This window comes from Rhipicephalus sanguineus, chromosome 4 (genome assembly GCF_013339695.2).
Source record: "Rhipicephalus sanguineus isolate Rsan-2018 chromosome 4, BIME_Rsan_1.4, whole genome shotgun sequence".
In the NCBI taxonomy this organism is placed as follows: Eukaryota; Metazoa; Arthropoda; class Arachnida; order Ixodida; family Ixodidae; genus Rhipicephalus; species Rhipicephalus sanguineus.
In genome coordinates, this window is record NC_051179.1 from 43,491,877 (window position 1) to 43,503,553 (window position 11,677).

Here is an 11,677-nt window from a genome sequence, read left to right on the forward strand (position 1 = left end):
CACCATATATGGGAAAAACACGGACGGAAAGAGCGTTCCGCTCCGCTTCCGGATTCGCAGGTTGTCACGGCCGTTCCTACAGTTACGGTTTATTGAGAGGCGCGTATTTGGGCCGTAATTTGCGTAGAGTTAGTATAACCAAATGTGACATAACTGGTAATTACTGTAGTCGAACGTAAAATATAAGGATGCGTAAAGCTTTGTTGCTTTGGGAGGCTCGTAGAAGAAAAAAGTTTGATAAAAGTTTCAATAGCAGAAAGCACGTCGCCAAATAACTTTGTAACGCCAAATGCAAGCTGGAATTTTGAACATTCGAGAATGCTTCAAATACGGTCTTTTTAGCCGGAATGTCAGCTACGATTTCGACGTTAGTTAGCGGCGATTTAGCATTTAGTTAAATCGCCGCTTACTAACGTCGAAATCGTAGCTGACACGCTGACATTCCGGCAACAACAGCGACCAAACAAAATGGCGCAATGCATGAGCAGCGCGTGCCGCTCCTCTGGACGCGTTTCCCGACAGCTATTATCGGGCTTTAAAAGGTCTCAGCGACTTCGATTCTCGTCGCGAACGCTTCTATCCGAGGCCTACTACTGCCGCGATGCTTGGAACAAGCGAACGACCGAGGACCCGGTGCTACGCGACACGAGAGTCGACTCGTACTTCGTCGAGCTCAGCAAGAAGTTCGGCACCAAGGAGAAGGCGAGCGCCGTGGACGTGGACGTATACTTGAACAAAGTGTCCGGCAGGGACTACACGGTCGAGTTCGAAACCGTGCTCAACCGACACCGGCGCTCGAGGCAGTCCGCCGACACGCTGCCTTCGACGCACGCAGCAGCGGTGCGCTTCTTCCTGGACACCGACCAACACGACGTCCTGATGCGACTGCTCCCGAATCGGCTGGAGTACGGCATATTCCCGGACACCCACACGTTTAATATTCTGATGGACACATTTGTGAAAGTCCGGCAACCACCGAGACGCCGTCAAGGTCGCCATAGAGATGATGCTTCAGGAAAGCACGGGCAACGACATCAGCCGGTTGCTGGCGCTCTACTCCTGCCACAACTACCTGCGCGACCCCAAGCCGGAACCCTGGGACCCGAACGCCAAGATACCCGAACCGGAGGAAGACGACGACGAAGAGATATTCGTACGCGTACCCAAGATACCCAATCCCTTCTTCGACGACCACTTCGACCTGAACGAGCCGGATCACCTGATAGGCAAGACGCTAATGCTCTTCTGCGAAGGCGTTGATGACCTGCTGCACAGGAGCTACTACCTAGTCGGCTGCGGCCTGTACCAGAAGTGGGACAAGAGCCTAGAGTTCCTCGAAGCTCTGCTTAAGCGCACCGGCGACGCGGGAGAACTGTTGGCCAGAAGCGCGCTGGAGAGCTTTCGCCAGTCCATGAGCAAGGAGGACGGCGGACTGAAGGAAAGACGAAGAGTTGCGACAGAAACTGGAGACCGCGCTGACGCAGTTGGAGGATTCGAAACTGTGTTCGGACGCGAACGTTCACGAACTGATGCTGGAAGCGCTGAAACAGCTTCCCGCCTTGGAGCCAGCCGACATCGAAGCGCAGAAGCGAGACTTCCAGCTCTGGCAGAAGTTGAGGCACGAAGCGCTGGAAGAGCAGCGGCGGCGAATCGACCGTGAGCAGACTATAGAGGCCATTAGGCGTCGCAGGAAAGAGCTGGGCGAGAAAGAGGAACTGCTGTACGCGTTCGAGAACTGGGACCAGCTCGAAATGAAGTTGGCCGAGGTTGAGGTCGAGATGAAGGAGCTTGCCGCCAAGGAGGACGTCGAGGAAGAGTACATTCCGCCCGACATTCGAAAGCCGCGTCCCGCTTGAAACACTGAAGGAGCGAACTTTGTTGTAGATAGCGAGCGTGTAGTTTTATTTAAATAAATCGTGGACGACGATCGAGACTACGTGATAATTGTATTGGAGAAGACTTTGTTTTTGATGAGCCCTGCGTGTGTGGCATACTTCTAAATGCACGGAACAATTTTCGCTTTCAGGTTTCAAGTGTGTCACTCTAGTGTCACTGACGTGTTGGCATGGCAACGCGCGTTCGCTTAGCACGATGACACTTTCCACACGCTGATCTTGTGCTGTGAAGCTAAGGAAAGTGTCGTTCTACGTTTACATGCCTTCACACCAGACCTTACCTTTTCAGTGGTTGCCGTTGTGAGACTCCTACAAAAGTCACAAGGGGTCATAATTGTGCGTGGAATCGGACCAATCAGATTGCTGACATACCCTCGTAAAAACTACGCGTTACGCTCCATCTAGTTACAACATAAAACACGTTCCAGTGAAAACACGCCTGTCATGGTTTTTTCGAAGGAAGCCAAGGGCGTGGTACTCCACTTCCAAGCCGCAAAATAACAGATTCTACGTGGTGGTGTCAAAGCTAGGGCGTGTTGCTGAAACAATGGAGGGAACACAGCACAAAAGAATACGTGTACAGGGAAGGCGACGCACAGCGCTGTAAGCGCGTCGCCTTCTTTGTACCCGTATTCTTTTGTGTTTGTGCTGTGTTCCCTCCAATGTTCTACATGGTGCTTTTGGATGTGCATTACTATCGAAGAAAAAAATTACACTATTTATGTTTAAGCCTTGCGATAAAATGCAACTGTATCAGTTTAGCTTGCACTTGGTCACACTTCCTGCCGTTATCAGCTGAGCTTATTTAGCAGTTGATTAAAGATAAGTGTCTAAAATACACGATCTAACAACGCTAGCGGCGATCGCTTTACACTGTGATCGTGTTTGTAGCGATACAAAAAAAAAAAAAAGGCACGCCCTTGGACGCGTGTCAGTAGATCGCGTCAAAGGCGGGCGAGATCTCTGAACGGCGACCAGACGTCCCGTCCACGAACGATAGCAAGATGCGACTGAAAGCTCGTATTACCAGCCGGAGTCCCCGACTCGATAATCTAGTCAGAGAAGGAGAGAGAAGCAAAAATGCGCCCCAAGACACGGAGATTGCCAAGAGACAAGCGAGGCAGAGGTACGTTGGTCGTCAGACTGGTCTGCCGTCTGTGCCCCGAGGGGCCGTTTATAAACGTAGACGACAAACAGCGCCTCTTTCGCGCCGGTCTGTTTCGACACTCGGCCCTGGCTGCATAACGACGCACAAACCATGGCGACGGAAAACGACAGGGCTGTCCTGGAGGCTGTGTTCAACCCGCTGTTCTCGGAGTTTGGATTTTCGACCGAAGCCGAAGAAGCGCCGAACGAAGATTCCGGTCACGGTTAGTGCGTACGCGCGTCGCTGGAACGCGTGAATCGCGCAACATCTCCGATGGTCGCATTCGTTCATTCTAGTTTGGTCATGTGATCAAGTGCGTACGTATAGAACTGGTCTAGCTAAAAACCAGATCTAGAGTACGTACGATTTCTATTTTTTTTTTCCATATGTAGTTAAGCTTGCATTGCACCCCAATTTTGCAGCAGATCATGACTTCAGCCAACTGCAGGCCGTTCCCCGTGTGCCGCACTGTACACATGGCATCGGATGAATATTTTTCCAACGCACGTGCACGCGTGCCTTTAAAATTCTTCAGGATACAAGTGTTCGAACGATCCAAATTACAGCATGTCACACTCGCATGAACGTATGTATGTGTTGCGCATATGTTCGACGCACAATTCGCATCAGGCGGGGAGGAGCACTGTCTCACACCGAGTGGGCAGTGGTGTTTCACGCTGGCAATATGACAGTCAGCCGGGGGTTGGGGGCACACCGGCCCCGTGCCCCCCCCCCCCCCCCCCCCAAAAAAAAGGTTCTGCCTACGCCCCTGCAGTCAGCTGTTCGCATAGCGCGGCAGCTGCCTCTCCCGGAGCTTTTGGGTAATCTTGTTTGGCGATATGAGCAGTCAGTGAACGTGCCAAGAAGTATCGCATCATATATAAGCGCACATCGCGTGGTGATTTGAGAGCGCGCGCCTGCGGCCTCACTGCAGGTATGTATGTGCCATGCAATGGCGAACAGAATACCATTTGTTCTTGTACGCACACTATCATGTAAATGAATCACCTTTACTGGGTATGATTATTCGAATCAACGGAGCCGACATGTTGCTCCTGTCGGTGCAGTTACCAGAGTCCATTTTTTGCACATAAATTACGCACATAATTAACAACGTAACAAATGTTCCGATATATTGCATAAACGTATTCACACACACCATAGGCCTGTCGACAGGAATTTTTTTCAGGGGCGGGGGCACTTGCTGAAGGCCTTTACTATTTTAGAAAAACACCTATTTTCATTATTCATTTTCGATAAAACACCCACCTCCATAAAAATTTCGGGGGCGGTGGGTGGGGGTGGAGCCCCTAGCTCCCACCCCCTGGCTACGGGCCTGACGCACACACACACACCACCCGTCCATCGCGCCTAAGAAGAAGAACAAACTTTAAAATAGAAAGACGTTTCTGGGGCCGAATATTACGCCCTTTAAGGAGTAAATTTTTAAACACTTATGAAAAAGTCGAGTATTTAGGGAGTATCTCTGCCACACAACTATAATCACATACCTCACGTACTTTTCCTGCGTTATCACCGCGGTCTCAGCACTAACCGGTCACGAAACGCGCGCAAGCCAGATTACTATTATATAGTACCGTGGCAGAAATACTCCCCAAATACTCGATTTTTCTTCGGGAGTATTTGGGGCGTCTTTCTGCCACAGAACGATAATCCTCGTCATCTGTCTTTGCGTCTCCTTTCTCAAAAACTGTGCGCTCGCTACTTTCCTATCAAGAATTATGTCACGGTGATAGCACACGCCGTTCGTGAGCGGGAAGTACGAGGCGCGCGGCGATAGCGCAAGGAAAGCGCGCGATATATGACGATTGTTATTGTGTAGAAAACGCCCCAAATACGCCTTCTTCGCCTCAGCGTGCACATCATGCACACCATCAAAAAGCAACGTTCCCTGTGTACGCACACAGCAAGCCGGCGAGACCCCGACACACGGCCCTTTGAAACGGCCCCTAGAGTTCGTTGGCGAGTCGTCTACCGCGTTTGGAGGCCGGTTCACACACCTTTATGGTGTGTGAACTGGCCTTCACCGCCTAGATTACTGGCCGCCCAGTGACACGGGCCAACCACCGACACTGGAAAAATAGCGATACTTACGCAACGACAGGAAAGCCATTGCCTTTCAAATTTTGGCGGTAATATGACGTCATACGTGACGTTCTTGCAGGTCACGTGACTTCCGCTTGTGACCACTTGACGGCGACCGGAAGTTCCATTGCTGCGCGCTGAGTACGAATGGAAAGTTGGAAACGGGCGACGCGACGAGCGCGTCAGCAGGGAACACCAGTTTAAGCGCAGGCGCTGTTTCAACTCTACACGCACGCATTTTTTGCTTCTATACAACGTGCGCGTTTGCACCATACGTGCAGTTCGCGGCCGTGTGATGCATTCGCACCTCTCAAATTTTCCTGGACGGCGTACATAAAACGGACGAAAGCAAGAAGGCCGGCACTGTCGGTACCACGCATTCGCGTTGTGCTTGCGCCACTGAACTAGAGTGTACTAGAATGTTTTAGTACTGTCAACATAAAAGGGTGGCAAGTATCGTAATTAAACTTAATTAACATTGAGTCATGACGACCACTTTGCTGAAAGCTTCTATGAAGTCGTGGAATCGGCAATGAATAAGGTAAAACACAATGTACACTATTGATGGTAGACTTCAATGCCAAGGTTGGCAGGAAATAGGCTGGAGAGCAGCAAGTGGGCGAATATGGCTTGGGTTCTAGGGAGTTATTAGTAGGGTTCGACGCAGAACGCAAAAATTTACAGATTGTGAATAGCTTCTACCAAAAGCTACCAAAAACGGGAGAGAGAGAGGAATGGCAGGGAGGTTAACCAGACGCACGTCCGGTTTGCTATCCTGCACTGGGGAAAGAGAAAAAGGGGGCGAAAAGAGAAACAGAAGAAAAAAGAGGGATGGAAAGAATCACATGCATGAAAGCCTCTAACCTAACAGACCGAATAGAATTGGCAGAGCTTTCAAAGTTAATCAACAGGTGCAAGGTAGCCGACATAAGAAGGTATAGAGAGAACTGAATATGCTCCCAAGAACGAAGGTAAAAGCGGTGAAGAGAAAACCGGGAACAGGAAAAAACCACATGTATGCACTAGGAGACAAGGAAGGCAACGACACTATCAATACGTCTAAGTTAAGGTATCTGCAGGGGTTGTCTACAGAGATCTACAGTACAGTTCGGCTACAGTACAGTAGCCGAACAACAAGGATGATAACGAAAATAGTAGTCCAGAGGAATCAGACACCCCACCAGTAATGACTGAGGAAGTAAAGAAAGCCTTGGAGGGAATGGAAAGAAGCAAAACAGCTGGTGAGCATTGGGTAACAGCAGACATGTTGAGACGGTGAACAGATTGTGGTAGAAAAACTGGCCACCCAGTGTACAAAATGTCTCTTTACTTTGTGCGTACCAGATACTTGTTAGGATGCTTACATCACCTTAATCCATCCAAAAGGGGACGTCAATGACTTGAAAAATGACAGGCCAATCACTTTACTGTTCATTGCCTACAACTTATTTACAAAGGTGATCGTTAACAAAATTAGGGCCGCGTTACAATTCAATCATTGAAATTTTGTACAGGCTACTCGACAATTCACCGTATTCACACTATCATTCAGGCAAATGGCCTACTCGCATGTGGCAAAAAGGCAAGATAACCTGTGGCCATGTAAGAGAGACTGGATTCCAAAAGAAGGCAAGCACGCCACGAGGATGCAGAAAGTGAGGTGGGCAGCAGATTAAGAAGTTTGCAAGAATAACAGGACCAGGCTAATTAGAGAAACATGGGAGAGCCCTCTGCCCTGAAGTGGGCGTAGTCAGGCTGATGATGATGGTGAGACGTGCATGCTGGCAGATGGCGGCACACCGTGGACAGCTGTGGCACCTATATGTGCGGCACGAGGCTTCCGAGATGATCTGTTGGCACGCCGTTTTTGAAATAAGCTAATATCTGTCACACCATCCTGCCCCCGTTTGTTGCATTGTTGATGACGACACTGACGAGAACAGAGCAATTTTTGGCTGTTTTGAAAAAGAAATTCTAGTTTCCTTACTGTGTGCATGCAATAGTGCAATATCTGTCCAACATGTTCACAGGAGCCTTCACAATAGATTGGGAGTGACATGTTCTCCTTGTACACCAGCAATCCACATGTGATGTTCATCTGCAATTAAAATATGCAGTATCTAGATAATTTCACTTAAGTGTTCTATTCTGGCATGCACATACAGTCGCTACGAAGCAATGGGAATGATGAATAGGCCATTAATTCCAGAGAACCAAAAGTATATTAATAATGTATTTTATTATCATCTATGCTAAATGGAAACCTACAACTTGCTGCTGGTAATCTCCCGACACTGCTAGGCTGTATCGTATAGTTTTCTATTTGGCAGATCCTTTATAGAATGTGGCATAAATGAATGGTTGAAAGATAAATATGTGACAATTTGGTCACAAAATGTATAACATCAAAAATACATTGGCAACTAAGTAAGTAAGCAACAGCTTGCCACAGAATAGAAACAGAAGCTGCAAGCTTGGCAATTAGATTCAGGAGACGGCAGCCCCACACCTTGTCGATCACTGGTTTACGTTTATAACCATTTACTACCTTGAGCATTACACTGTATAAAGAAAGGTTTGTTAAATGTGAGTAAATTCACAGCATGCAGCATGATAAAATATCTAAAATTCAGTAGTGCATCAACACAGGCTTTAAAACAAATATGCCACACTACCACAGAGATGTGCACAAGCTTTCAACACAACAGAGAACACCGTCTTTTTTACAAAATTTGCTTCACAAAGCACATGCTTGCAAACCAATAAACCAGGAATCAAACACAAAATGTTAGAACGAAAAGTGCTTGTCATCCAAAACAGAACAATGTCTCTGCTTGCCTGTCTAGTTGCAGTGGCTTCCATTTCGGAGAAGACTCACTGTCTTGCAACCCAAAGTCTTTCTGACTGAAACAGCAGCTCACGAGGCACATGGCTGCGTGATTATGAAGAGTAATGTTGATAACAAAAGGTAACTTTACAGTAACGTTACAGTAACGCTGATCAAAAAGGATGTATTTGTTATCTCAAATGCGCCCTTTTCTTAGAGGGTATAAAAAATTCGCTCTGAGAAAAAAATTTTGTAATTGGGGAGTATTTCTGCCACACAACTATAATCGTCACCTGGCTTGCTCGTGTTTTCTTTGTTGAAAACGAGGCTCTCATCGCTTTCTTACAAAGAATGCTATGTCATGCTGATAGCGCACACGCCGTTGGTGACCGGGAAGTGCTGGGACCGTGGTGAAAATGCAAGGAATGTACACGTGGTAGATGACGATTATAGGTGTATGGCAGAAATACTCCCCAAATACTCTTATTTTTTTCTTATAGTTTAGGAACCATTGTAGGAACACTCTAAAAAGGGCCCATTTGGGGTGTTTTTCTGCCACATAACAATCTATCTCACGTGCCTTTCCTTGGGTTATCACCGGTTGTCATTCGTGCTGTCAGCATGGCACAGCATTCTTGGCGGGAAAGTGGCGAGCGCCCAGTTTTCAACAACTCAAGCATGCCAGATTACAATTATTGTAAATGGATGATGATTTTTTGGGGTAAAGATAAGCTCCAAAAGGTACAAGCATTTTAGGAGTGCAATATTCATGTCTTGCTTGTGTTTCTTCCTTTGTCGAAAACTACGCTCACCGCTTTCCTGTACAGAATGTAACGTTATGCTGATACATGCCTGCCATGTGTGACATGGTGACTATTGTGAAAAGACAAATTCCGAAAGGTGCAACTTACTGCATATGCCATAAAAGGAGTGGCAGCAGCTGTTTACTTTCGTTGCCTCTTATTGATCGACATTATACACATATTGCCAACCACCAATATGATTGACAACTGAAGTAAACTAAGACGTGTGTCACACTACCTGCTGCCTCGATATATATTGAGCGTCACACTAGCTGCACCCTCCATAACCACAACTATTTTCAGAGGATGGGATACCGAACCAGGTGAAGACACTGGAGGTTGAAGGTGTGCAGGCTGCCGAGAAAGGTGACATCGATCAAGCCATCGAAATCTTCAGCGAGGTGATCCGTCTGGCACCCAACAGGGCTTCTGGCTACAACAACAGGGCACAGGCGCTGCGCATCAAGGGTGATGTTGATCGTAAGTGAGCTCTGTGGCACATCTTGTCGCGCTTCTGCATTGTTGCATTCCTCTAAGCGAATTTTTAATCCTTCTTGTTAGTTATAATTGGGCAACCACTAGCTGAAAAGCACCAAACTAAAACCCACTGCAGAGCTTTAACAAACAATAATAATAGTAATAATGTGAACACAACAGGAACCATGACTGCAAGGACAAGTGCAGAGATAAACAGTGCACCTTTATGAGGGCATAACTTTGGTACAGAGAAATTGTCAACCTTGTGTGCATTTCCTTACCAGTCTTCTTGTTGGGAATGTGACGTAAAGCTCTGTACTCCAAAAAATTCCTAATATGAAAGAAGCATGCGGACAGCATTGTCTTCGAATTATGTGGCAAAACTGCACCACACAAGGGCGTACAGTTATTAAGAATATACTCTCAAAAAGTATAACCTTCTTAAAGGAACATCGGTATTGGATAACGGTGCATAGCATAGCACAGCAGCAGTTCCCACGGCTCACAGGTCGACGTGTGTTCAAAGCTCCAGCAAAGTGGCATCTTACGATAAATCACGCTAACCCAAACATGCACGACCCACAGTCTACTCACCCAGTCTGGAAGCAAAGCTATAACCTGCTTTCGCATATCCAAAGTCAGCTGAGCATTTTGTGCAAGCATAGCTATGCTATGCCAGAGCAGAAGAGTAAGATGCACCATAGAAGCACTCCATATGAACACTTCCAAAACCAATGTGAAATTTCATTTACCCAATGAAAATTACTTGTGGAGTCCTGTGAGGTTTGCAGAAGCCTGTTATTTGTATGGTTTTTGTATAAACACATCCGGGGACACACCACTAGTGCTTCAGAGTGCTCGAACATTTTAAAATAGACCTCTACATGCTCTGCCAATGTCAATCCCTTCTCCTGCCACAATGATATGATTGCTTGCTTCACCACTAGCCTGAGTTGTGACATTCCAATAAGGACCAATAGCACGAATGCACTTTCTGAGGCCAAGTCTATGAGGACAGTTAATCTTTACTCGAATGCTTCATGCCATACACTCAGTGGGAAACGGTGCGATTCTATAGAATATGCAATTTGGAGGAGCCAAACACTGCTTTGCAGTGGTAGCCGCTTAATTAAAACGTGACAAGTGGTAGATTCTACAAACCAATATGCACAAGTCCATTCACTCGTATTATACCATATTCTTAGATTTGCTGCACGACAACCATTATTTGGACAGTCCTGCCTTTTTGAAACAAATCAGTGGAGAGACTGCTCATTAAATAAACCTTAGATGGCATCAGCTAGAGTCAATCCTCCTGCTTGAGTGCATTATATATATATATATATATATATATATAAAGGAAGGCATAAAAGGAGCATTTCTCTATGTCAACCCAACTCTGTTGCGTTTTTCCATTGGTTCACACATACAGGTGCTCTGGAAGACCTAAACAATGCCATCAATCTTGGCCAAGGTAACAAACACGCAGCTGCACAGGCCCTCTGTCAACGCGGACTTATCTACCGGCTCAGGGAACAGGACCAAGAGGCTCAGGCAGACTTCAAGGAAGCCGCCAAATTGGGAAGCCAGTTTGCCAAGAACCAGCTCGTCCAGATGAACCCATACGCAGCCCTGTGCAACCGCATGCTGGGCCAGATGTTCGCAAAGCTCAGGCAGGGAGAGGATGACACCAGATAATGGGACACAATGCTCGTTGGTCCTTGTCCAAAGTGACCACAGAGCTCCTCGCACAATAGAGGACAGCTCCCACGTGGCTTTGTTCACTGATCATGCCAGAACCGTCCCTGAAACTAAGTGCTTGTAGAAAACAATGGTAGCTTAGGCTTGACTCTTATAGAGATTGGTAGTTGCTACCTGTTGCACACTTTGTGGATGGCTGCACAGTGAGCTAAAAACTATGTTTGATGAAAATTTTTGGAAAGTGGAATTGCATCTTTTATTGGTAGCTTTTAAAGAGCAAACATTTATGACGTTACAGTACCTGACATTGTGCCATTGCCCTGTTTGTAGCAGCTACGACGGGAAACTGTGCCCTTGCACGATTATCCATACAGTGTTTAGTATAACAACTTGTGATGTTCCAGGCATGCCTGAAGCAAACCTCACTATGTGCAGGTAAAGAGTGTTATGTAAATAATAGAAATTGCACAGAAAACAGGGAACAAATCTGCAGATGAAAAAATATTGCTATTTGTTTAATAAAACTGCGTGTGTATACAAACAGTGTTTCTCATAATGCCTCGTCTTTGAATAGAATAGTGCTCTTGAAGAGGGAAGCACGAACACAAGGCACTGTTGTGTGTGCTTCTTGTGTCTCCACTTGACCAGTGCTATTTTCCATGAAGATCATATACAAACAAGCCCAAACTTCAACTGATTTGTTGCCTGATGTTTTCTTGAA

At 46.7% G+C, this 11,677-nt stretch overlaps 2 protein-coding genes across 2 annotated transcripts; both read left to right on the forward strand.

Moving 5' to 3' along the window:
* The first annotated feature begins 440 nt into the window (after positions 1-440).
* On the forward strand, positions 441-1,934 carry LOC119389852 (28S ribosomal protein S27, mitochondrial-like). The gene is given in 3 exon segments (XM_037657252.2): positions 441-960; positions 962-1,441; positions 1,443-1,934. Coding segments are annotated over 3 exon segments (1,386 nt in total). The 5' UTR covers positions 441-468; the 3' UTR covers positions 1,857-1,934.
* A 1,082-nt stretch (positions 1,935-3,016) lies between these two features.
* On the forward strand, positions 3,017-11,458 carry LOC119389858 (tetratricopeptide repeat protein 36). Its single transcript, XM_037657261.2, has 3 exons — positions 3,017-3,265; positions 9,082-9,258; positions 10,688-11,458. The coding sequence occupies exons 1-3, from the start codon at positions 3,154-3,156 to the stop codon at positions 10,951-10,953; spliced, it is 555 nt and encodes a 184-aa protein (XP_037513189.1). The 5' UTR covers positions 3,017-3,153; the 3' UTR covers positions 10,954-11,458.
* The last annotated feature ends 219 nt before the right edge of the window (positions 11,459-11,677 follow it).